General features: G+C 46.5%; 1 protein-coding gene and 1 long non-coding RNA gene across 8 annotated transcripts in view; one reads left to right on the top strand and one right to left on the bottom strand.

The window, feature by feature from the left end:
* The window catches only part of VPS13D (vacuolar protein sorting 13 homolog D), a 114,697-nt gene that overhangs the window by 12,730 nt on the left and 74,921 nt on the right, over positions 1 to 27,046 (bottom strand). For 5 of the 7 annotated variants that reach the window (XM_088136670.1, XM_088136669.1, XM_088136668.1 and 2 more), the window contains 6 exons: positions 25,822 to 25,918; positions 25,296 to 25,444; positions 23,869 to 24,003; positions 23,168 to 23,335; positions 9,857 to 9,989; positions 9,383 to 9,578 (listed from right to left, as the gene is read on the bottom strand). In XM_088136670.1, the coding sequence (XP_087992796.1) occupies positions 9,383 to 9,578; positions 9,857 to 9,989; positions 23,168 to 23,335; positions 23,869 to 24,003; positions 25,296 to 25,444; positions 25,822 to 25,918 (878 nt within the window). Of the gene's footprint in view, positions 1 to 9,382; positions 9,579 to 9,737; positions 9,990 to 23,167; positions 23,336 to 23,868; positions 24,004 to 25,295; positions 25,445 to 25,821; positions 25,919 to 27,046 lie in introns of those variants that run through there. The other 2 variants (XM_088136672.1, XM_088136673.1) reach the window with 2 other exon arrangements.
* On the top strand, positions 16,341 to 21,450 carry LOC112541543 (uncharacterized). The gene is made up of 3 exons (XR_015795462.1): positions 16,341 to 17,370; positions 18,598 to 18,809; positions 19,793 to 21,450. It is a non-coding gene; the product is annotated as an uncharacterized LOC112541543 (long non-coding RNA).

Below are 27,046 nucleotides of genomic sequence, written 5' to 3' on the forward strand. Positions count from 1 at the left end.
ACCAACCGTGTTGTGCTGCCTTTTTAAGCACCACATTGGGAAACAATTCACAAGCAGACTCTCCTGTGATTCATCACCCCACAGCACTGTTGTGAGTGAGTGAGCGCAGGGGTCTAGAGGGGGAAGAAAGCATCAAGGCCAAAGATTCCTGTTCCCTGCTTGGTTACTGAATTGACCCAGCTGGGGAGTTTGCACAAAATGCTGAGCGATAAACCGCCTGGGCTGGGTTTGCACAAGACACTAAGCCACCCCACAAACGTAACCAAGCTCATGTGGCCCCACAAGGACTGACTGGTTTAAGCACAACAACAGAAAGCAAATTGCAGGGATCGAGCCAAGCCATTCCTTAGACCTGCTTATCATGCCTCTGAATGCCTCCCCGGAAACCCGGAGCGTCCCCCAGGAATCCCCCCGTTATTCTGAAAGCTCTGCGGCAACAGAAACAATGAGGGGCAGGGGTGTGATCATATTCACCATATGCCTTTCTAACCTTTGTGTCTCCAAAAGAGTTTTCACCCCGGTCCCCACATTCTTTGGAATGGGTCAAGGCCAAGTGTGGCCCCAGGTCTAAAGAAAGCTGTGTGTCCCGACTTCCAGGAACGTCCCCAACGTGGTGCCAGGAGATGCAAACAGGGCATTGCCGGCGCTTCCAAAGGCCCGGATGAAGGGAGCGCCCACAGGCAGCCCCAGTCTCCAGGAGAGGCGGCCCAAGCAGTGGCCCAACCCTGGAGCTCTTGCTGGGAAGGGGCAAAAGGTTCTGGGTCCAACCCTTGGAAGGACCTGCTGCATAGGCTGGAAAGACTCAACCCCACCCTGGAGAGAAGCTGCTCGAGAATCAGGGCAGGCAGCAGCGCGCAGAGCGAGGGTCCAAGGGGGAGACGGGCAAGGTCCGAGGAGCCTTTTCCCAGCGGGTAAAAGCAGCTCAACCCAGAATCCTTTGCGAAGGATCCTTGACCCGGAGCCCTCTATCCCATGCCCCACTCCCAGGGTACTCTGAGAAACCACCAGCCGCCAGATAAGCCGCGCTCCGCTCGGCCATCAATGTTAGCCATTGTTTTTCTGTAGCCGGCTTCCCTTTGCGGCTCAGACTCGGAAGTAAAGGAATAATTGCAGGTTTACATTTTTAATCGCGAGGCGGCTGTTCCTCGGCAGGAGCGGGATACATTACATGCTGTGCGAGAGGGTTAATTCGGACAGCCTCGACTCGCTCTAAACTTTTGCCCTCTGGATATGTGCTCATTGGCTGCCGTACAAAACCCGAGCAGCATTACACGCCTTAACGATATGGTTCAACTGTCGGTCAAGCCCGGGGCCTGGCTTCATGCCAGACCGCAATCAATGGGACGCAAACCTCCTCCCCCCGGATCATCGGGAAAGTTCAGACCAGCTCTCCTCTTTGTCGTGTTGGCTAAATTTATGTACCAAAACCCCGAAGCTGCATTCCTTGGCTTGGGACGCCCACACAGGCCCCTCGGCTTGGTACTGTAAACGAGATGTGCTTCGGAGGCTGCGAGTTCAGGCGCTGGCGGCTGGGACTGAAACGGAAAGAGTTCAGGGGAAGGGCAGAAGGGCCGACCAAGTGCATTCCCACCCCAGCAGGCTCTGGGCTCCAGCGCAGGGAGGCTCGCCCCTCGCTGCAAGTGGGACCCGCAGGTCAAGGCGCGGGTTGGGGGCGAGAACATGGGTGCTGCGCTCCCACGAGCAACTGCCAAAACATGGCCTGCAGAGGCGTGCCAAGCTTCCGCCTGCACGTGCCACCACGGAGTGGCCAAGGGATCCCAAGGGCGGACACGGAGGTGTGGCTGTGGCCGATGCCCAGGGTCTGCGCATCCCCTTCAGTCAGTGAGCAGAACGTTTGTAAAAGCCTATCGAAGGACAACAGGCCTGGGCACATTTCATGGGCCTAATCTGGCTGTAAAGACTTCCTAACCAAGCGAACCACGTTTTCCAAACACCCAAAAAACAACCCCCCCTCCCTTTTGGACAAAATACTTTGAACACGAGCAACCACATTTAGATGGAAAGACGGATGTCTTTTTTGTCATTGTTCAGTTTTCAACAATCTGATAGAAACTGGTTGTATTCTGTAAAAGCGCATTTCATTTTTTAAAAAATTATTATTTATTATGATTTCAAGAAAAAAGGGAAATACTGATACAAATATACATTTTAAAGTATGTAGAAAACACTATAAGGAAGGAGAGAAAAGAAAACCAATAGAATATGAGTGGATAGCCAACACATTGTGAATCAGCAGCAGATCGCAAACACCATCTGGCTAATATATTCCAATATGCTATTAACAACATAAGAGCTCTATAAGACGTTCCACATTCAATTTCTAGGCAAGAGATGTCTCTATAGAACTGTAAGTAAAAGCACATTTCAGACATTTGCTGTAGGCTGGGTGGTTTATGGAAAGGCTAAATTTGCACAGATATTCTGCCCCAATGGAAAAAAAGTTTTTCCTAAGCCAGAGGGGGGCTGGGATGAAGGAGGGGAGAAAAGAGACAAAAGGAGGTACATACTGTGCAAGCACACACTTCATAGTTAGTTACTGAGCAGTACTTAGATGATCCCCGTTTCTGTCTGCTGAAGGAGTCAAGAGTCAACTGGAAAGCAAGCACATAGACCCCCCCCCAAAAACCCAGAACAAAAGAAAAGTCAAAGAGAATTAAGACACAGAACAACATGAGCCTGGCTCCTTCTGAGGACTGCACTCAAAGCTTTTGGTGGCTGCAAAGTCAGGGCACGTCAGGTTTTGCTGCTTTAAACATTTTTGGTTAATGGAATTACAGCAATTTGTGGGACCAATACACTGGAGCCTGAAACTGCACGTGCAGTGTGGACAGGGCAAGAGGCCAAGAAAACAGGCTAATGTTTGAGGCAGAGGATGCCCAGCCAACACCCACCTCTGGGAACTCGCCCGATAAATGGGCTTGCTAAAATGTGCCCGACGTGCCCGTCCAATTTGCCACCTTTCACACATCCTGACCAGTTGTTATTCTCACACCTGCCTCCATGCAACCGAAGCACCCTTTCATACCCCCGCAGCAAGCAAAAGGATGGTGGGAAGGGGGGGCTTTGGGACTGTAGGGGCAGCCCAACCCTGCCAAACGTTTTCCCAAGGCCGCATCCGGGAAAGCTGGGGATGAAAGGCGGGTTTTGTCACAATGAGGATTGTTTGGCTGAACTCCACTTGAACCCAGAAGCGTATCACTTAGAACAGACACTAACAATGATGCAGTGATTACCTGCTTAAGGCAGGAGGGTTCAGTGCAAGTTTGCCTCTGTCGGGCCTCCCCTCCCCTCCCCTCCCCTCCGCCCCGCCTGTCACCTTGTCACCCGCCTTTCATCGTTCGGCTCACAACACTCCCCTTCGCACGCTTCCTCTTTGCAGGGCACAGAACCAAAACTGAATGGAAAATAAACTCGGAATTAGAGGGAGCTGTGCATTGCACACCACTGCAAATACACGTTTCCCTTGGGCAGGAACAAGCTGCTAGGACTGTAATTTTTCAGAAACTACAAGGCAGGGCGTCAGCCATTGTGGCCCAGCCAGAAAGGCTAAATTAGGGGCAGCAAGTGTAGGCTGGATGATGTGACAATGGAGTGGATACAGAAAGGGCCTGAAAACCATACTCAGAAAATGCTCTTATCCCAAGGAGAGAGGGAGGGTTGAGGGATCCCAGGGCCAGGACCATTCCTTGTGGCAAGTGAGGAACTTTCGACATTGCTCTTAAGGATCTGGACGAGGAGGTGGAGGGAGAGATTACCAAATTGGCAGATGATACAAGATCGGGTGGAGTGTGCGGCTGTATACAAGGCAGCTGGAGCAGAAGTTTAATTTCCAAATTTCAGGTCATTGTTCCACGCCATTCTGCATTCGTCAGACCCTGCTTTGAGTCCTGGGTGCAACTGAGAGCATGACACTTTGGGAAGGATTTGGAGAATCCGGAAGAGGTAATGAAGACGACCGGGGCTGGAAACGAAGTCTGATGAAGAGAGAATGAAGGACCTGGGGAGGCTTAGATCGAGAAGAAAAGTTTCAAAGGGATACAACAGGATGTCACAGAAAAGAAGATCTAGACATGTTCTCTCTCCTTCCAGAGTCCAGGGCATGGAATAATGGATTTAAGTCATAGGAAAGCAGATCTTGTTTCAGCGTTAACAAGGTTCCCAAGAATGGTGGGACCAGTGATGGGTTCAAGTGGAATCTTAAACAGCATCTGCCAGGGAGACTGAATTGCGAATTCTGCACTGAGCAAGTGCTGGACTGAGTAGCTGTAGCGTTTGTTTCCAGCTCCTTGATGCTGTGTCATGTTCAGTAACACCCATGACACAGAGAGACATATGGGAATGGGCTGTATTACTAAAGAGGCACGTGCTATTGGCATCTTGTCCAAACATGGGAGCACCCAGTTATATGCCCACTCATTGACCCAGCTTGCCAAGTCACCCTGGGCCAGTTGCTTTTGATAAGTCTACCACATGTGACCTTGGGGGCAGAAGGGAGGTGGGTCGGGGAAACCTTGTGTGCTGAACTCCGCAGAAGTAAAAAAGAGATGTACGTGTATTAAGCGTGTATGTGTGTCTGTATATAATTTGCCACTGAAGTGCACTAAATAACGACAGATTACAGCAGTGGTGAATTCCGACAGCCACGCTGGCAATGCCGTTGAAAGACCCCAGGTTAGAACATGGCCCAAAATACCCTGATCAACAAGCTTTGATGGCTTCTTTATATATTTCACATCTGTTCTTCTCACAGGGTGGATTTATCCTCTGCTCTCTTGGGAGCGAAGGGGATTCTCTGCACCCAACATCATGGAGAAGGCTGGTGCTGCCTTCTGCCCTGAATGCTCCCACAGTTGGCAGGAGCAGCCAAGATTGATGGATGCCTGAGAAACCAAGCAACCTCCCGCTAAAACTAGGATCTCTTCCTTTCTCTGACTGCTGCCCAGTTTACAACAATCTCCTCCAACATGTCAACCAGACAACTCCTGTTACACTTTTGCACAGTTATATCAAATTAGGCCCATTTAAGGATGCAGTAACCAGATTTCACCCTCCCATATGAAGAATCTTCTTTAAAGCTCTTGATTTTTCAACAGGCTTTCCAGAGGCCATATTTGTCAAGCTGACCTCAGCTGCTTGAAGAAGTGACCTGCTGTTACCGAATTTTGAGTAATGTCACCGCCATCAGTCTTGGAACTGAAGAAGGCAGCCTGGGAGCTGCCCAAAGTCTTTCTGCTGGTGTGAAACTAACCTGGCCTGCCTTGTGATAAATGATTGGCTTTTCTGGACAAACACTGTTTGGTACAGAAAGTTGGTCTGCTATTTGTCTTCCTTCAAGAACTCAGAGGGGCTGAATAAAAAATAAAGAGATGGGGAAACAAGCTGTAATCATCTCTCAACAAATGTACTTCCCAGGCCCAATGTCCACACATAGGCTTGGCTTGATGCAGACACACATATAAATAAGCCCAACCTAAAGAGGAAGCTTGTGTAGTCGGAGCAATCTTGGCATGGGGGAAGGGGCTACTTTGCACAGGCCTCCTTACCGCCCCCCGCCAGCTGAACTCTGCTGGAGGGGATGACAAGCTCGAAAAGGGAGGCTCTGCTGTCTGCTCTTGTCACCCACAGATTGTGCTGATGGCAGGGTGGGTTGAAGGAAGACGCCCTCCCCATAGCGATGCATTTCAGTCTGGAATTCACTGTCACAAAATGGGGAGACAGCTTTTTCCTTGGACAAAATCATGGAGGAACACAGAATCACCAGGCAAGATGCAACCACTGAGTCCAATCCCTGTTAATACAGGAATCCCACCTAAATCATCCCCCAGAGGTGTCTGTCTAGCCTCTGCCTGAACACATCCAATGAAGAGAAGTTCTCAAACTGCTCTTACTGTCAGGAAGTTTTTCCTAACTTCATCTGTCTTCCTGCAAGTGAAACCCATTATTCCACGACCTCTGCTCTGGGATGATGAAGAGATCATGATCTTGGTAAGGCCATCAATGGCTAATCGATGTGACCACTACAAGACCACCTTGAGGAACAGAGGTTGCAAGACTGTCACTAGCTCTGGAAAAACAGTGGAAAATAACTTCTGCTCAGTGCAGGCACTTTTTGAGGACATGGATCAAACCAAGGTTTTTTTCCCCTTCTGTGGCTTCGGAATGCCAAGTGCTGCAAAGGGAAAGGTCCCTTGGGATCCCCACCTGCTCTGCAGGTGATGAAGAGAAATGAATGTTGTAGTGGCTTTGAAAAAGGTATCGGAAAGAAACGGGGAAAGGATCACTGGATGACTTGGCTCAGACATCTCAACCTTCCTCCCTGTCTTTGTGTGGACAAAGAGGGCAGGATGAGTAAGTTAGTAAGTTCAGAGCAAGCTGTCTTCTTTCTGTGGGAAAAAAAGAGATCCTCACAGAACAAACATTGCCCAAAACGGTTAAAATTGCTTTACATCTCACAACACTGCCAAATTCAAAGCAATGGCTGTCCTGACCCCTGACATTCTGAAATAGTTCAGCCATTTATCTATCGGGCCCTGAGGGCATTGCTCCAAGTTGTAGTGAGGGTCCAGGATCCCCCAAAGCTGCTGATGCTGTGGACCTTTTGACAGCTTATTCCATTGCAGTGGGACCTGTGACCTCAGAAACGCTGGCGAGACATCCAGTGCTTCTCTCCCAGTTAGGAGGGGTTGTTCACTGGCCTCCGCCTGCCAGCCAGACCTGGGCCACTGTGATCACGTAGGGAACGAGGCAAGTTAATAGGAGATAGTCTAATCTCATTTTTACACTTGCTCTAGCAGAAATCGGATCTCAGGATAAGATTCCAACCCCACCAATCAAAAAGGTTTCATGGCCTGCATAGAAAAAAATGGCTTCACGCCATTATTTTCCCACTTTCTGCTTGCTCAAGATTTCCATCTAATTAGGTCCCCTGAAAACCACTTGAGTGCCAATAAGGCCAGGGGAAAGCTCTACGCATCCAGGAGACGAAGCAAAAATGACTCATGCCTTCTCATAACTATTCAAAAGGAAGGGAGGGGAAGAGAGAGAAAAAGAAAGTTTTCTTTCATTTTTTTCAAGAGCCTTACATAAGTGACACGAGAATGAGAAATGGATTATTCTGGGCTCTGGAGTGCAAGGGAGTATTCAGAGTTCAGCCAACACAAGGAAAAGACATTTGCAGTACTTTTTTCCTTTTTTTTTTGGTTTTGGCTTGCGTTTGGAAGCGGGGGGGGGTGAAGAGGGAATGGTTGAAAACTCAGGGCATCTTGAGGTGAGCACAGCCAGTCACACAGAATCTATTTCTCAGAAGGAACAATGGTGAACTTCTTCCCTCCACACTGTTATCCCTAAGTTCTACAGAGATACCTCTCCCTCCCTAGCTGTCCTCTCCAAGGCCTCCTAACCAAGGCCCATACCTGATGTTGAAGCCTTGAGGCAGCACTGACATTTGCATTACGTATGGAGTTCTAGTGTTAGGGAACTTGGGGAAGGCTGTCCCCAGTCGGCTGCCAAAGGTTGTGTGAAATGGGAACTCTCACACATTCACAGGAGAGCTTTTCAGAGATTTAGAAAGGTAAGCCACCACCCCCTTGCTGAGAACCACAAATTAAAAACGAGGTTCACTTTTGCACGCTGCCTCCTTAAAGAAAAGACCACCCACACAACATTTCGATAATTTGAGGTAGCTGGAGCTGTTTTAGTTCTTGGCGTTTTTACACAAGCAGATGTGGAGCACCAACAATGCAACTTCAGCAGAAAGAGAGAAAACAGTACTTAGAATGACACATTATTCGTTCAGTTCCAAATCATTCATAGCAGAAAGGGGAAACCAATGCAGCAGGGGAGCCTTCAACATACACGCCCTTTTTTCTTGTCACTTTCAGACTGCAGAATTTAACCAGAATTGTTTCGCCTGACATGCAAAGGCCTGAGAGTCTTTTGGGGGGACCTCTGTAGGAGCTGAATTTGGGCAGGGCCAAAATGAATGGTGGGGCAGAGCCCACCAAGTGAAATTGCTGGTCACCATCAAGTATCAGGAGGACACTTTGGCCTGGAGACTTAAGCAGAACAGGCCAAACTGTCTGCATTCACCTGACATGTTGATATAAACCATAGTCTACAAAGAATGAACTTGCACAAGATGCCAAGCCAAAACCCTCACACAGCTTAGAAAGTTGTGCAAACGGTGCCTCTTAGCAGGTAGAGAGAAGAAGGAAGGGAGGGAGGGAGGGAGGGAGGGGGGAGGGAAGGAGGGTGGGCAGGTTGGCAGGCTGGCCAAGGCTTTTCATTCCCAAGTGGTGCCCTCTTTATTTCCCACTCACATTGGCGCCTTCAGACGTATTAAACCAGGAGTTTTTAAAAGCCAAAGAGGCTAGATTCACATGTAATACTAAGCTATAATGGGTCATGCTAAGTTAACAAGAAACATCACAGCAGGGTTCATCATGGGGTGCAAAGATATGGGGAAATTAGACTAATGTCTGAGGAACTAATTGCGGTACTGGCGTTCCAGAGCCCACGGGGACTGGGGGACTCTTTCTCTCCCTTTTAAAGGTGAGAAAACCTCCGAAAAGGAATCTGCAGGAAAAGGTTGTGACCTTCCTTTTCCAGGGAACCTGTTCTGAAAGGCCAAATGGGGGGACCGACAGCCTCTTCCTAGAGATCTCTTCTGCTTTAGAAGGCCCAATGCACTTCCAAAGTTTCTTCTTGCCTCCCCTTCTGGAATCTTGCCCCTCCCCAGCCAGGAATGGTTCAGAAAATGGAAGGGAGATAGTGGTGGAAGAAAGCAAATGAGCCACAACAATCACTTCAGCCTTCATTTTCCAAGCAGCAAAGCCAACGGAAGTTGGTTTTTATTGCTCTTTTATGTTCTTACTGTTGTTGGTGTGAGCTGCCCGGAGATATGCCACATCATGTGGGTGGCCACAAAAGTCTCACAGACAAACTCCTACCTAAACCATGCCCGAGTAAACAGTACTTTTGAGGAAGTCAAATGAAAAACCGCACATGGGAGAACTTTTGAATGGATCATGGGGTCCACGGAGGGCAAATGTGTCCAGATCTGTCAATTCTGTGCTGCACGTAGGAGGAACACCACGCCCTGGCTCCAACAGAGAAATGGGTAAATGCTTTAAGGGAATTTCCCTGCCAACTTCCCTTTCAACAACCTTTTTTCTTATAAGTGTCCTCCAGAAGCAAGGCCAGGATTCCAGCTGGGATCTTACTGCTGCTGACCAGTTTGGAGGAAGTGTAACCAAAGTTATTTAAAAGCCATTTTGAAAACGCTTTGGATCGTCAATCCAGGGTAACCCCGCATGACGACACTACACAAAACACGGAAACCAACCCAACCCATTTTGCTAACCTGGGGCCAGTCAGCGTGGTTGTCTCTCTCACGGCTTGGGCGGTTTCAGAGGCAAAATCCAGGGCGCCCGCCACCGGCTTCGTTAACGTCCCCACCAGTCCTTTTCCAAGACCTGATATGAACCCACTAACGCCACCTTCAGTTTTCACACCTTCGAGTGTAGACGTTATTACACTTGTTAATCCACCGACAATACCTGTTGGAAAAGATGCAAGCACTTAGGGCTAGAACGAGTTCTAAGATTTCACGACCAAATGATAGTGCTAGCACCTTGCAAAGTGTCTTGCAGTAGGACAAAAGGCTGCCAAAATGTTGTGTGACTGGAGAGGATTGACTTTAAGTTCTTAAGATGTACCTTGAAGGGCTCTTGAAATGAGCCCTAGAGTCAACCTCAAAGCTTTGCTGTCCCAGAGACTTCCACTGGAAGAAAAGCCATTCCATACTTGGCCGACAGCCTTGATAACAGTGGATTACCGTGAGCCAGGCCGTGGATGCCAGCCACAAGATGTTCACCGCTGGTTGCTGCGTGGTATCGAATGTACTCTCGTTCCGTCTGATGCCGGCTATCCATTGTCTTTCCCAGACCGTCAGACAAAGTTCCAGTAACCTGCCATTAAAATAAGAAAGGACACATATTAATTGTCCACAACATTAATAATGCACGTAGCTATATAATTATATCCTAAGCATTGTGTCTTTCGTTACACCGCTCAGAGCACAAAAGGGAAAGGCATGTGAGCAATCAGGCTGTGACATCTGTCCTGGCACTGTGGTTTCTTAAAAGGTATTTTCCTGGAAAAAACGGGAGGGGGAGATTTTTTCAAGAATTCAGGTGAGAATTTATGGACTACTTTTCCCTCAAGTAAAAGCAATGCCTCCACCCTTTGCTATTAATCATGGACTTGTGCACATCCGGAGGATGAGATGACGGAAAGCATTCTGGGCCCTGGGGAGTGTGATTTCCAGGGAAAGTAGTCATCTGTGGGCCTGATATAAAAGAGCAACCCCATTCTGGGAACAGTTCTAGCAAGCTGCATTTCATTTGACAGCCTCCCCACCACTGGCCTTTCTCAAAAGTGCTCTTGATCAAGTAAGTTGCAGTGATCAGGGTCACGCTGTGGGCTGAGATCCCTCTGAAACTTGGCTTGTCCATCATGAGCTTGATTTGAAGTTATAACTGCCAGTTTCCCTTTCTTTGCACCAATGGCATAGTGGCCCACGTTTGTGCTGTTTTATTATCAAAAAAGCCCTGTGCAACCAGATTGTAAAATGTTTTCTCCAGAGAAAGCTAGGCCACACGTTGCCAAAACTTCTTTAAAAATCCACTAGTGATTAGTTTGAACTAAAGTTTGTTTGCCCAGCTTTCATGTTAAAATTGTGTTACTGTGCTCTTTGTTTCATTGTGTGCAGCTGGTCTAAGCAATTTGTCTACATGTCAGATACAGATAACTGTCTCTGACATCTGCAACGTGGCATCTGCAGCATCAAGAAAAGAAGCTGACAATTTTAAAAAAAACTCTTAGAAACATTGCAACTTCTAAAATCTCGTGAGATTTCCATGTTCTTGCATGAGACTGAACAAGATTTCTGCTATTTTTCAGGAATGGGAGGGCACTCCAAAATGTTGGTAATACCTGACAGATAAGATAGTTCTATCTTGCAATTTCCCCCTCTGCCCAGATTAACTTTTCTTAGCTGACATGTAATTTTCCATGCCCACTCAATTCTCGAGGTTGTTTTTAAACTTCTTTTTAAAAGACTGTCTTAGAATCCCTCCCCACTTCCTGAAATTCTGTAAAGATTATGGTTCCTCTGAGCATACCGGAGGCTCCCTTCATTTCTCCAGATGTTTGCTGGTGGAGCTTTTAAAGAACAGTAAGGATCTTTCTTTTATAACCTCTTGGAGCTTTCTCCAGTGGAATACAACCTCCTAAATAAACTCTCCACTCACTCCAGGAGCTCTTTTTCCAACAGACCTGGGGATCTTTCTGCTCCTCGGCTTGATTAGTGAGGGAAGGCCCCAGAGCCAAGGGGAAGGATTGCTGAGCAGTTCTCCTTTGTGGGAGTGTCAGAACCAGCACATTGCTTGTTGCAGAAGGCATGCTGGCATGGTTAAAGCAAGAGGCATGAGGTGGGAGAGGGTGATTAGCTTTGGACAAAAGGTTAGGAAATGTAGTGTTAACAGTGGCAATTCAAGGCTTGCCACTCCCAATCCAAGGTCCAGCAACACCCATCCATTTTGTCCATCATTTGAAGGCCCACCACCTTCAGAGCAAAAGAGAACTCATTCAATGTCTATTCAGCCAGTCCTGTGTCTTGAAGGTCCTCAGATTTTCTTTTTGATTTCTGAAGGGTCACAAGGCCAGGTTAATGTTTAAGTGTGCTTCTCTGCACTACTTTTGAAGTTGAAAGCTGCCAGAGCAACAGGCTTCCTTTTTACAAACTTTGTAAACACATTATAAAAATTTATATCCTGCCTTACAGTTCCTCAGAAATGTTCAAGGAGACCTCCAACAGATGACCTCCTCAAAGAAAATAGACATTAAGATCAATGAGTACACACCAACAATAAAAAGCAATCGTTCTGGGGGAGTGGGAAATCCAAGATCTGTCGTACTGGGACTGTTTTATTATGCCCACCTGAAATGGCACAGAATACCAAGGAAGCTTTCCAATTCTCCAGCCCTGGGGTGGGTTGGGGAGGGGAGGGGGAGAGAGAGAGAGAGAAGAAACCTGTCTAACACCGTACCATTTATTCCTCATAGCTTTAAGATGGAGCATGGGAAAAAGTGATGAGAATCACAGTGGGCTTTGCATGATTCAGCTTGTGTCTATTTTAGCTGGACAAAAGGACAAAACAGGTCAGTTCCCTGATTCTGAAGATATAAAATTCAATCAGTAACCAAGATCCCTCTTCAGCCTTGTGCATGAAATACATTCCTTCAGGGTAGAGAACAGCTGTTAAGAAAACAGTGCTGGTGACTGATTTTAGATGGTATACAACAATGTCACTCAACCTTGGCAACTTTAAGATAGGTAGACTTCAACTACCAGAAGTCCACCTATCGTAAAGTTGCCAAGGTTGAGAAATGCTGATATACAAGGTAGTAAGGTTAACAGAAGCTAAATGAGCTAGTAATTTCCCAGGTGACAAGGAACATATTATCAAAATTCAACCAAATTAAATATTAAAAGGTGGATGCATAAAAAATATTAGCCCAGAGCTGAAGAGCAGAAGCAGCCCTAAGGTGAGAGCAGTAATACTGGGGTGCCACCAAAAAATGGCCCACCTTTTTCTTTTTAAAGCTACGATGCCCCATTTCACATAGGTTTAAGGTGTAGGATAAAGGCAGTGACCATATAGAGGCTGACTGAAATGTACGCCTGGCTTGGGAGTGGGAATGAACCTAATGCTCAAAATTGCAGCACACAGATGTTGTGCTTAACACAAAAAGACCAGGCTTTCAAGAGGTCGAATTTCATACATTTTGGAGCGACTTACACCACTGCAAATAGTCCCCGGGTTAAGAATGATCAGTTCAAGGACAACCCATAGTTAAGAACAGAGTCTACTGCAGCAAAATTCAAGTGAAATACACAATGTTTTGAGTTCACTACTCAATGCTACTTATACAGTATTAGATAAATTCCACTTAAGGACAGACCTTGGGAACAGAACTTGTTCTTAGGCTGGGACCTACCTGCGCTTTACTGTATCGCAGAGTTTTTTATAATTGAAAAGCTGGGCTTCAGATAAATTTCACTTGCTACAAAACTATGGCACTTGATTAAAAAAAAAACACTCCAACCTCGTACTATTACATAAAATAACCCCCGGTATACACACCACAGAGCAACACAGATATCCACTCACCCACCCATCCACCTTCCACTTCAGGATGATTTACAGGATACTTAAGTATCTTGCCCTAGTTCTCACTCTGCACTAAGACATCATCTGCCTAACAATGATGTGCTGAAGAAAACAGAGTTGGCTGAATGCCACTTATTGCAATAAACCAGAAATCATAGTTTGCAAATGAGATGAATGCTCAGCCCCATCCGCCAACACAACCACCGAGATGTTAGTAACCAGCTTCTTGGAGGGGGGGCGCCAGAAGCCCAGGGACTTCCACGACACCCTTCAGCTTCCCGGCTGCGGACTCCGCTTCCCACCTGTTGAAGCAGCCTGAAGCCAGCAGACAGGTGGGGCAGCCGGGAACGTCAGCCTAGGGGGCCCTCTGGACCGGTGCCAGAAAGGAAATTAAGCCCGTCGCACCAGAGCCATCCTCAAATCTGAGAGGGCAGCGTCGGACTGTCCAGGACTTAACACCTCCTTCTGTAAAGGGGAAGAGCCCCGGGCCAGGCCGGCCACACCTCCGCCCCCCTCTCCTCATCGGCTGGTCCTTGTAATGCATTCTGACAACCCTGCTGAGGTCTCTGGGCTCCCGGTTGGGCAGGGGATCCGGGAGGGGCAGGGTGGGGGCCCAGCTCTCCCCCCCCCGGCGCCTGATGCGAGGGAAGCGGCCCAGCAGGTGCCTGCGGGCAACAGTTTTGTGTTACAGGCCTGAATGCGAGATCCCGGCAGGAGCCGCCGGCTGTTTTCCTTGCACACAGAAGGCAGTCAAAAGTCCACTGAGTGAACTTGAAATGACCCCAGCTGGAGAGTTGCTGGCGGGTTCACCGAGAGGGCAAGTTGCACTTTATTAAACAACTACTCCTCTTTAAGAGATAATCTTTGGGGGGGAAAGGGAAGCAAGGCGGGCGGGGTGCTCCCCAATCACCCCTAAAGGGCTCAGAAGATGCTGCGAGAGAGACCGCTTTGACAACTGCCACGCACCTGACCGCTCAGCGCAGGCCGTTCGGAACATCTTTGCTGCAGTCAGGTCCCATCACGGCTGGGAAGGAAAAGGCTCCTCACATCTCAGAAAGCCAACCATTAAACCAGCTTTATGCTCCCCTTCATGCCGGGCTGATCTGCAGTCAGGCAACACAGAGGATGGGGTCATGCGCAGGGGGCCCAGAGGAACCATTCAGAGGAAATGTGGTAGCCCTGGCCGGGACTCAACCCAACAAGGGAAAGTGCAGGTCAGTAAGAATCTGGTAAAGGGTCTTCTAGCTAATTTGAATGTCTTCGAATCCCCAGGCCCTGATGAAATGCGGCCTAGATTTCTGAAGGAGCTGACGGAAGAGAGCCCCAAAGAGGCAGGGAGGTGCCAAAGAGGAAATGTGGTCCCCGTCTTCAAGAAAGGCAAAAAAGAGGGGTCCAATAATTACCCACCAGTGAGCCTAACGTCAAAACCTGAACCCTACTAGAATAGATAATAAACCAGGCCCTTGAAGACAAAGCTGTGTTTGCTAAGAATCAGCGTGGCTTTCTCAAAATAGGCTATGTGAAACAAGTTTTGTCTCCTTTGACAGGGTACCTACTTTAGTGGAGAAGGGGAATGCAGTGAATATAGTATATCTTGATTTTGGCAAAGCTCTGGATAAGGCTGCACAGGATGTTCTTACGGATGAGCTATTAAGGGGTGGCTTGGATGACACTACCAGAAGGCGGGTCCACAAGGGGTTGGCTAATAGCACTCAGAGTATCAGCACAAATGCTCTACAATGAGCCACAGAAAAGAATAACCAGCAGGGTCCTCCAATACTGCCTTGGGGCTAGTATTATTCAACATTTTTATTAATGACTGGGATAACCGGATAGATGGGCCATTTATCAAATGTGTGGGTGATGCAAACTGAGATATCTGGCCAACCTTCAAGAAGACAGAATAAGATTGCAATCTACTTGCAATCTGGACAGGCTGGAAGACTGGGTTGAGAAAACCAGATGCCCTCTAACTCAGAGAAAAGCAAGGTGTTGCCTTTAGGGAGGAAAAATGTAGGATACAGACACAAGATGGGAAATTCAGGGTTGGAAGCATCAGGCTGGAGGACCTGGGTGAGGTCATCAGCACCAACCTCAACATGGGCCAGGAGTGTGAGGCAGCAACTAAGGGCTAACAGAGTTCTGGCTCATTAGAAGAAGCATCATATTATAGACCTGTCTGTACTCCCCTCTGCTCTGTACAAGTGAGATCACACCTGGAGTCTGGGGTATGACTCTGGGCACAACATTTCCAGAAGGGTACTGCCTGGTTAAAAAATGATACTTGAGGATATGTTGAAGGAACTTGCGATGTTCCATCTGGACAACAGAACAGATGTGATTTCAGTGCTCAGGTACCCAAAAAAGGGCGTTAAGGAAGATAGTCAGGAACTAATTTCCAGTGCCACAAGAAGTAACAGGTCTAAATTGCCACTACATAGATTTTGTTGAAATATAAGGAAGAACTTCCTAATGGTAAAATTTATACAACAGTGGGCTCTCAATTTCTAGAGTTTTTAAAGAAGAGGTTGGACAGCCACCTCCCAAAGATGAAATTTAATTGATTTTCTTGCATGCTGAGGAAGAGTAACTCAGTTCCACAATTCTAGGATTCTATGGATCAAAACTGGGCGAATTTACTGTTGGACAGAACGGGGCCTCTTCCCTACTGTTGGTTGGATAGGACTAGAGAGAGATTTATTATTGGGGTGAAACCATAAAGAAACAAGAGGGGCTCTTCTTCAGAACCACCTATGTTTCCCCCTAAACCTAAACTGCTCTGAACCACCAAGGTCAACATTTATTTATTTATTTATTTATTTATTTATTTATTTATTTTTCAAATTTGTATGCCGCCCATCTCCCCCAATGGGTGACTCTGGGCGGCTCACAATAATAATAAAAAACAAAGGACTCTCCAGACATAGACATAATCTATAAATAGTTAAAAACATATATAAAAATGGCGTAAAAACCTCCTATAACATTGCTTTTTTCTCATCCCAGAATACAGGATCATGGAATAATGGCCTTAAATTACAGAAAGGCAGATTCTACTCCTTCAAGTTCAACAACAGAAGTAATGACTTAGGGCAAAGGTCCAAAAACAGTGACCCAGGGGCCATGTGAGGCCCTCCAGTATCTCTCTTGCCACTGCAGAAGAGGCAAGGCAACAATTTTAGACTAGTGGGAGGTTTTTAAGGGGCCAAACTGAGCACTTGCTTCAACCTTCAATACCTCCCTTCGGAACTGGTCTCGCCTGCTTTTGAGGTGTGACCCTTAGGTGGTGCTGCCCTCAAGCTGACTAAGGTTGCAGGGTCCTGTCCCAGGTTGCAACTGGATGCAGAGGCTGGATAAAGCAGCTTCCACTGGGATTCTCACACTGAGCAGAAGTTGCACTAGAGGGCTTCTGTGACTTCCTCCTCTGGAACTAGAATCCGATGGAGACTTGATTTGTATATGGCCTGGACTTCAGTTTTTGCAGGTTTTCCAGAGGAAAAGCATGAGAGAACCAAGAAGAGCAACCTCCTCATTCTCCTCCTTTTCTCAAGTAGGCCACCTCAACACCTAGCAGGCCATCCTCAGCAACCACTTAAGAGCCAGGTGACCCACTAGAAACCTAGTGAAATCATTTTAATTTTAACCCACTGGGCTGCAAGCAGATGTTTCAAACCCAGTTGCTGCCTGGTCGATTACCCTTCACTCTGCGTTTGCTGTGCACGCGCCATGCTGAAAAGTTTGCTTTGGGGGAGGGGGGAGGAACAGCTGCCAAAGACTTTCCACTTTACTTCTGAATGGTTGTTTGTTATAAGGGACAGAACATTCAGGGCAAACTGTTCCCCTCGCCAGGGTCCAAAGTCAGCATTCATGAAGATTTACACTGGGGAGGTGTAGGGGAAGAAAATACGGGGCAGCGCTTGCCCAACACACAGAGCATTGTGCAATACGCCCTCCTGCACAGTTCGGGGCTCTCGCAAGAGTAACTTTGGGAAAGGCAGAACCACACCTCCTGCCAGCTGCAAGCAGAAAAGCCTCCTTGTCTGGCTGACCCCGCTCAAGGAGGTAAAATGAAGACCAGAACTGAAAGCAAGTGGCACGCTGAAAGGAATACAAGGTTATTTAATTTCTTCTCTCTCTCTTTTAAAGCTCCCAGGCCAGACTCCTTCAAGATGGCAACCCCTGGGACGGACTGTGACTTCCCAAATTCCCGACTGGGGGAAGCGGTCGACTCAAAATCACCTAATTAACTCTCCAAAGGAGTCTGGTAGCACCTCTTCCAACTAACACATCTTATTAAAAGGCAGAAGCTTTAATAAAGCTTCGGGTTTTTTTGTTAAATGTTAGTCGGAAAAGGTGTTACCAAACTCCTGACTTCTACCACTGTTGACTGACGTGGCTCTCCTCCCACGTCTAACTCTCTGTCAGTGCTGCTAGACTGGAAAACCTGTTATCAACAGGGAGCTGGACTGGATGATCTCCGAGACCTCTATGCTCCTATTACTACTATGTTCTTATTACTACTAGTGAATTTAATTCTTTCTCTCCTCTCCTCCAAACAGATCCAGACACCTGCTTTTCATATTGGTAATTGGCCAAATCAGCTCACCTACAGATTACATCATCGTTATTATAGATTTATATCTCACCTTTATTCTGTACAGCTCAAGGCAGCCTACACAATCCTCTTGCCTATTTCCCAACAACCCTGTGAGGCGGGGTGGGCTGAGAAAGAGCGTCTGTCCCAAAGTCACCTGGCTGGCTTTCCTGCCAGAGGCAGAACTAGAACACAGGGCTCCTGGTTTCTGGCTCAGCACCCTCACCGCCACCATTGAGGGCAGGGCAGAGTCTCACACACTGACCACTGTGTGCCAGAGCGTCTGCCAATCGCTTGCCTGGACCCATTCTGTGGAATCCATCAAAATCCCCCAGAACTTTCAAAAAAGATCCGCCTGTACGATATCTGGCTTCTGAGATTTTCTGCAAAATTTGGGGATTCTCTCGCATGGCGATTTCTGTCCAATTTTAATTGTTTCAGGCCGCTTGTCCCATGTAACCTTTCCACACTTCAGATGAAAATGTTTTCTCCCCAGTTTGCCTTTCTGTTTCTCTTAACTCCCTTCTAGCGGACGGAGGGGCTGGTGTGGGGGTGGGCGCGGAGCCACAGCTGCAGCTGGGTCAGCAGAAATCAAAACTCCCTAAGAAAACATTAAATTTTTAACATGAAAGCCACACTCTGGATATTTGGTTGTCTCTCCTGCTTATATTTGTAAGTTCCAAAATCTTTAGCGCCCTCCTTTCTACTGCAGCAAGTGAACTCTGATTTACCTCCTCTCTCATTCAGGTTCCTGAGAGGTTATACTGCCAGGCCGCTGCAATTAAGATATCGTAAGGGCAACTGCTGAGCGCTCCATACTGGATCCCCAGAGGGAACTGGCACGAGAACGAGAGGAGCAAAACAGATCCCTGACAGCTTAGAAAGCGCTTCCTCCAAGACGAAATGCCCACGTAACCCCCCTGCTTCGCAAGCTGCACTGGTTGCTGGTTTGCTTCCAGGTATGATTCAAGGTGCTGGTTGTTACCTATAAAGCCCTACATGGCACAGGGCATGGTCACTCGAGCGACAGCCTGTCTCCCGTAACATCTGCCCAGCTGATTCAATCCTGCAGGGTTGGCGCGCTCCAAGTTCCTTTGATTAAACAATGCCATCTACCGGGGCCCCGGAAGCCTGCCTTCTCTGTGGCAGCGCCTGCCCTCTGGAAGGAGGCTCCCCCCAAGATCCGGATGGCCCCTACTCTATGTTGTTCAGAAGAGCTGTGAAGACCAGGCCTTTGGCGAGGGAGAGTGGGGAAAATAGGAGCATTAGCTAAGTTTGCCACCTGGAGTAATGTACAGAAAAGGCAGGGTAAACATCTAATAGTAGTAATAGTAGTAATAATAATGCTTGCCATCTTTTACTCTTATTTTTCATGTTTTACTGATTTTACTGCAATTTCTTTGATCATTGTGAGCCACCCAGAGCTGTTGAGAGTCAGGCGGCATACAAATGTAAGTTATTACTGTGGGTCACAGAGTCAGCCAGATGTTTAGACTGGATTTTGCATTTTTATCCACTTATCAAGTCCTTCCCAAGGACTGGGGATAGGCAGATGTTGTTTGAATTATTATTATTATTACTATTATTATGATGGTTGGTCGCACAGTCAGCCAGATGTTTAGACTGGATTTGGCATTGTTGTCCACCTATTGAGTCCTTCCCAAGGACCTGGGATGGACAGATGTTGCTGTTTGATGGTGTTCAAGGTATTGTGGCAGGATGGAAGCTGGTCCAAGTAAAGCTGCCTTTGGCAATGGACCGATTTTGTCAATGCCGAGGGTCTTCAAGGGATGCTCCAGATGTTTTGGGATGGCACCCAAGGCACCTATTACTACTGGTATTATCTTTGCTTTCTTTTGCCACAGTCGTTCTACTTCTATTTGCAGGTCTTTATATTTTGTGATTTTCTCCAGTTCTTTCTCTCCTCTTCTGCTGCCTCCAGGTATTGCGATGTCCACTATCCAGACTTTTTTGTCTTTCTTATCAACCATGGTTAAGTCTGGGGTGTTGTGTGGCAGGGGCTGGTCTGCTGGAATCCTAAAGTCCCAGAGCATTTTGGCTTCTTCATTTTCTATGACTTCGTCTGTTTTGCGGTCCCACCAGTCCTGGCTTGCAGGCAAGTGTTATTTCTTGCATTATTATTACTGCATATTATTATTACTACTACTACTACTACTATTATTGGCTTCCCAGGCAAATTGATTTTCTCCACAAGATAGGACTTTCAGGCCGCAATGGAAGGCCATCATGAGACCAGCTGCTGGACTCCTCCTATAAGCGGGAGGGAATAAGCAAGCCGCAGAAGTGTCTTCCCTGTTTTTTTTGTGACATCCAGCCAGAAGCTGAACTCCTGAACCATCCAACAGACTAAAGCATCTGCTTGCTCCCAAGACCCGGCCATCCTTCTCTAAGCCAGACTTGATCTTAGCCACAAGGCTCTCCTCCAAGCAGATCATATAGGCTTGGTGCCAGGACTGTTAATCAGTGTTTTGCCATCAGAACCCTAACAAACTCTAAAAAAAATAAAATAAATAAAAATGCTGCACGGATGAAGCAAATATTTAACACTGAAAAGCATGACCACGCACGCGCATATACATATGTTGATGTCAAGAATTCAGACAGGCTTTTCTTTCTTTTTTTCCTGAAAGCTAGTAGCCTCCAGGGTAGAAGGAGTGGAAACTCCCTCCAATGCCTATATATAGGATCAAAGTCCTTTCCTAGCACACACGCAGCCAGTCTCCAAGGGATCAAACTGCAGTGAACTTTCTTGATCTGAGATTTCTATGCCAACTTCAATACAAAGCTCTCTGCATTTGAAAAAAGCCATTCCCCCACTGCACGCTTCCAAGATACATGGAAAAACCATTATGAGGATAATCAACTGAAAAATCTATACAATGGCAAAACCAGACGCAGCCCATAAATAAGGATTTTCGCAGGCATTTTTTAAACAGGGGTTATTAAAGTTCAGCCTTGTTAAGGTTCAGACTCCAAAGGCCCACCTGGTTTAAGAACCAGGTAACTGAGGGGAGCTGTATTTTCTCTTGACATCTAGTCTTTGCTGCCTTGACTGCCAGCACCCCAGCAAAGACGCAGACAAGGATGAAAGAATGTCTGGCTTTTCTGAATCAGGTGGAAGGATCTGAACAAGAGCAGATGCGGTCATTAATCATCCACTCCCCGCCAACAGCATCCATGGAGAAATGCTGGCTGTGGTCAACTGGTCAGGCTGGGCTTCCTTGGAGAGACAGAGACCAGTTCCTGTCCAAACCCTTGGTCACAGGAGCTTTGGGCAACTCAAACCTGCCTTGCGAGGGCAGGCTGAAATAAATCAATCCAAACATACCTCTTCCAAGCTGACTTCATTCTTTTGAAAAAGAACTGCTGGGGTGAAACAGTGGTGGGGACTTTACAAAGGAGGCAACAAATATGTTGCTTATGTGTTGGTTGATTTTATTTGAACCCCACGGTGTGCTGCTTTGTTATACCTTTGGCGGTGGTGGTTTTATTGGCGTTGACTATTTTTATTTCTTTGAGAAATGCCCAGAAAGCTTACACTGAATGTGTTGCACAAATATAAGGCTGGTTAAGATGATCCAGCCTAGTTAGAAATGACGGATGTAAACAGATGCTCGTTGCAGAAGGAATTTAGAGAAAGACCTTTTTTTATCCAAAAGTGGATTTCTTTGACTAGGAAGGATTTGTCAAATATTTATTGAGATTTGTTATTTATGTTAGAATGCTCTGTTTGTCTCTTGGCTGAAGCCAACCATTATTTGTTTATTTATACAAAGCATTTTTAAAAACTGCTCTACAGATGGCAAGACTCCCAGAGCAGCTTATAGTTAAGTTTAAAAAAAAAAAATTTACAGGCTAAGAAGACTCAACACAAGCGGGGAGGGGGGGAGAGATGTAAACGCAGGCCCCAAATGTTGATATTACCAAATTTTTAGAGCTGTTTCCTCCAGCCTGGTGCTCTTCAGATGTGTTGGGAATTCTGGAACTGTGAGGGAATTTGGAGAGTTGCAGGTGTCGGAAAAATCACCTTGCAACCTGATATTCCTAATCTAACACAACACAAACCATGATTTGAGCTGCCAGACCGACTGCAAAAAAGCCAAAGCTGCTTTCCTGCTTTCATTTTCCTCTCGGTTTCATGCTCAGCTACCTCAAATCCACCAGGTGCCCAGAAATGGTTAGAATGCTGGTTTCCAATTTAGGGATCTCCATGCTTCACGCATCACTAAGCCAACATTTAACCATGCTTGATCACACTACATGTGAAGTTATGATTTTGCAAGCCATAACACCTTGCTTCTCACAGCAGGCTATGAAGACAAGTGTATTTTGTCTCAGTGCAACGTGCAAGCCTAACTCAACATCGATTGAACCTTTCCAGGGCTGTCTTTGAATGGAAGTTCTTGCAATGAGGGTTCTAAACACCAAGAGGACGTGAGGATCGTAAAGAGTCTTTGGAGAAGGTCCTGGCTGATTCAAAATCTTAGCTGACATGACCAGCCAGCACCTCAGGCTTCCCTGGTCAGTCTCCAACTGACAGAGACTTGCAGCTGTTCTCCAGAGTTTCAGGCCAGCTTTTTTTAGCCTAACCTGGAAATGTGGAGTCCTTGGGGTTCTCTGAGCTTGGCTAGCCGGGTAATGAAACGTTTGCAAGAAAACAACCAAGCTCAGAGAACCCCAAGGACTCCACAGTTCAACCCTGAGCTACACATATTCACTTTCATTGGTAACCTGGAAATGCTGGGATTGGACTGGGCCGGGGATAGGCCTGCAAACCAAGTTTATTTATTTATTTATTAAATTTATCACCGCCCATCTGGACTCTGGGCAGCTCACATAACCCATTAAAACAATAAGTATCTATGTAATCACATAAGACATAAAAACTGAAAAATGTTACTAAAAGAAAAGAAAAAAGAGAAAATCCAAGAGGCTGATGAGTTCCGGCTAGTCAAGCTCAGAGAACCCCAAGGACCCCAGAGTGGCAGACGACAGGCCTCTAAGGGGCTAGCCATCCCCATGCTTGATGTCTTCCCTCCCCACCCCAGGCCAAGCAGCAGAGCCAGGTCTTCAAATCCCTCCAGAAGGCCAGGAGTGAGGGGGCCAATCTCACCTCCGGGGGCAAGATGTTCCAAAGGGCGGGGGCTTAGCGGGTTCTTCCGCTAAGCTATCTTCCTGCCTTCTGTGATAGATAGATCACAGAAGATAGATAGACAGACAGACAGACAGATAGTTGTGATAGATGCTTCCTTGGGTCAGATGCCAGACTAGGGTCTCCACCCTCCCGGCTCCCTACCTTTGCAGCAGAGTTCGACACGCCATGGGCAACATTCCGAATGAGGCCGCCAACGTTGCCGTATTTTATCAGCCCGGTGACTCCTTCGGAAACGTCGGTTAGGAGTCCCATGGGATTGCCAAGGAAGTCCACCGAGCTCAGGATCCTTGCTGCTTGGCCGACCAGCTCCTGGAAAGCACAACATGGACATCACAACAGGGATCTCACAGCAAATTCAGGACTGGCTGCTCCATCGAAACAAGGATAAAGGAACAGTGACTTTTCCCCTGATGGAGCAGAAAACTCCACCCTTGTGGTATCATTCAGTAAAACAACCTTGAGAGATTATTATATGATTATATATTGTTTTGAGATTATTATATTGTCTCATTTCTATGTCTGCAACACACATAAAACTCTGCCATTAAAACTCCTGCCAAATATTAGTCTTAAAACAGGGATGCAAGGCCAATATTACTACATACACAAGGAGTAACTTTTTAAATTAAATGCTTTTAAATTAAACCACCCTTAATTTGTCCGGGCTGTACCTACTTGAGTGCTTAGTCCTCCCCACCGCACCCAAGGGCCATGTTTGGCCCTTGACAGCTGCCACATCTAGCCAAAAAAGTGCTCTGTCTCCAGAAAAAAAAGAAAAGCACACCCGAAAAAACTGGGAGCCTTGCACCTTTGGGACCTCCAGAAAAATCGATGCTACTCACTTCCTGAAAGTGTTTCAGAACGTCGTTGATAATGAAGTCCTTGGTCTCATACGGGTGAACTCTTGTGTAGGGATCCAAGTTTATCACGGCATCTTCAAAACGCACAAGAGGAAACCCCAGGGTGCTCTTCAATGCCTAAAGCAGAATATCCAGGAAGAATATATTCCTTGCTACATCTTTAATTCTGTAAAAAGGGGACTTTAAAAAAAGCTCAATTGAGAATCTGCTTGGGCCGTTTATGTGACCTAGAAATGGATATTTACTACTTTTCTTAGATTCCTGTCCAAAATTGAACTCAATCCCAGGGAAACACTCTCCTCTTTCTGCTGTATGGTTTATTAAAAGGAGAAGAAATTGTGAAAATCTCATCTCCTTTTCCTCAACACTGGTCTTTCCTGCTCCCCACCACCTCCTAAGTCCATAGGCAATTTTTCTTTATACGGCCAGTGCCACCACACACATCTGATTGGGATTTGTGTCTTCAAAAAGGAAATGTGGCAACTGTTCCACCTTCAGGACAACGCAGGTCAGAGTGGATTATACTCCCACTGCTTCTACTCAGAAGGGGTTAGGGCTGTAGTGCAAGAATCTTACAACACACTTTAATCTGCGGGACTCTTACTGTTAGCTGGAGTCTGCAGACAGAACTCTTGCCTGGAGGAGATGGCTAGTAAAGATTTTTTCAACCATGGACAACTACAAAAATCCATGGGCGGTATTCTAAACTTCACTCTCAGGATGATGAAGAGGGAGCCAAAGGGCATTCCATGGTATGCCCTGCTGGTGGCAGGGTCCTATGGGCAATGTATGAAGTTCACTTGGCAGGCCCACCAAAGAAAGAGAATCCTAGAGGCGTGAAGAACAGCGGAACCTCTGCTCTGTTGAAATGCAGAGCAAAATATCAAATGCTGACAAAGAGAGGGAAAACGTTTGCCTGAAGAGATCTCAAACTTAAAAACCTGATAGGATTTTACAGAGAATGGACCACTGAGCTGAAAAACTGCAGAGAGACCAGGCCAGTCTCTGCTAAGACTGGACAAACAGATCGAGAGGTAGGCTGAACCAAGTTCAGGTTTTGTGCTAAATCATAATGTAGTTTGCTCAGTTTGCTCAGAGCAACATGTGAACCCAGTCTCTGTGATTTGTAAACCATAGTTTGGGACTCTAGTCTGCTGAGCAGTGCTAGCCAATTGTGGCTTATTTAACAAATCATGGCTAGACAAAACACAGCATGGTGTGATGTGCGGTATTAAACCCCAAATTTCAACACTGAACGAGAAACTTTTTTTTTTGAACAGGAGATTTTGATTGTGGGTCTGATACTTTGCTATGGACCAGTCCTGATATAAAATTATTCATAAGAGTTTATTAAGCACGGCGTAACTTATTTAATACTCCACCTATTTAAGGCATCCATAATGTCTTACCTTAAGATCTAAGGGGAGCTTGCTAGATGTAAAGACACTCAGCTTTATTTGTGGCACGCTAATTTTGAGGTTTTCAAAATAGTATCTCCTCCGGGCAACATCTTGACTAACAGGCTTTTCGTGGAGGTTTTCATCGTAATTTTCAACCTCTGTTGCCAACAAGATAGGAAGAAAAACATAGGCACTATTAACAACAAATGCTGGAATATCTGTTTCAGTCTCACCATCATTACAGAAGGAAATTAAAATAATAAGACCAATTCTGAAAGATAACTTGCAGGACCTGCTCCATAAGGCCTTCTTTTAAAAACATTTTTTTGGCTTTTTTGAATGTTTGAACTTGGCACTCTGGTGTGTCCCTGCTGATGGCCTCATTCAGCAGCAGGCATATTGCTATAGACTGGACAGATCTTTGTAACAGAATTCACTGAGAAAACACAGGAACTGATTAGGGGTGGGCAAGTTGTTGTATTCTGCCAAACGGCTGGAACATTTGCAGGATTCAAAGAACTTAAGGACAACATACCTGATTCCGACTGGTTGTAGCCAAAGAAACTGAGAAGTTTAAGGAGCAGTTTCTCCTCGATTTGGACCGTGAATTTGCTTGCTGTGATCATCAGGTGCTGGAATAGAAGAGGGCTATTCTAACACTCTACCCAAATACACATACAAAGCACTTGGAAAAGGAGACAAAGGACATGACACTGAAAGGTCATAATCAAATGTGCTTGCTAAGAGAGTTGTAATATATGAGAACCTCCCAGCCTGGAATTCAAGTGCTCTGAATTTCAGCCTCTTGGAGTTACTGTTCGGTGGTCTTAGAAAGGAATACATAGTACAAGGGCTGGTCTCCAGATTGAATCAGCGCTAATTCCATGGGGCTGATAGATTGAGGTTTGCTAAGAGACAACCATTGACAAAGCCACTTCTCTGCCATCTTGGCTTTAGGAAGCAGATATAGCTTAATATTTGAGAGCTGGCAAAGATTTGATCACAGAGTAGTCTTCCTCATTCTGGCCACTTCCAGGCCTGTCTTGGACTAGAATTCCTAGCCTTGCTGGGCAGAAATGCTGGCCCCACTCCCCTTTTTGAGTGCTCTCTTCCAAAAGTATAGCCTCAGCACCCAGAATTCTCAGTGTGAGATGTTGGCTGGGGAATTCTAGGAACTAAGTCCACACACCTGGAAATAAGGTGTCCAGGCTGGGAAGGCTGCTGAAAGAGATTTAACCCAGTGGCAACCAGGCAACTGTTGCATTTAAAAACAAGCCTAATGTTTTTAGATGCAACGTAGAGCAAACAAGGGGCCAGAATACAAATGTAAGTTGCTTAATAAGCCTCAAGATGCTTCAGACTGTTCTAGTTCAGTTCCTAGAAGGGTAGGCTGTTAGTCACTTCTAGCAAAAGGCACAATGCAGCTAATGAAGTAGCTTGCCCATAAGCTTTTGTGTAGATCATAGTCCAATACATCAGCTACACAGAGCAGAGTCCTGAGGACGATAAGGTGCTGCTGCTGCTGCTACCCAGAGCAGCTACTGGCAAGGTTGGGGGGGGGGTGCAGGTGGAGGTAAGGAGGAGAAGAAAAAGAGATGAGGCAGAATTGCCTACCAAGAGTAATTTTCCTCAAATCTCACCCAGCAATACCTTGTTTCATCAGGCTGTTTATCTGTTATGGTTGATGTAAGGAGCATAACTTAAGAACTGGTATAATGTTTGCAATAGATCCCTCCTGCCTTTACTTGCTAAGGTCACGT

Source organism: Python bivittatus, unplaced genomic scaffold (assembly GCF_059951505.1).
Source record: "Python bivittatus isolate LINGU-HERP-01145 unplaced genomic scaffold, Pbiv_v1 ctg000090_np1212, whole genome shotgun sequence".
Taxonomy (NCBI): Eukaryota; Metazoa; Chordata; class Lepidosauria; order Squamata; family Pythonidae; genus Python; species Python bivittatus.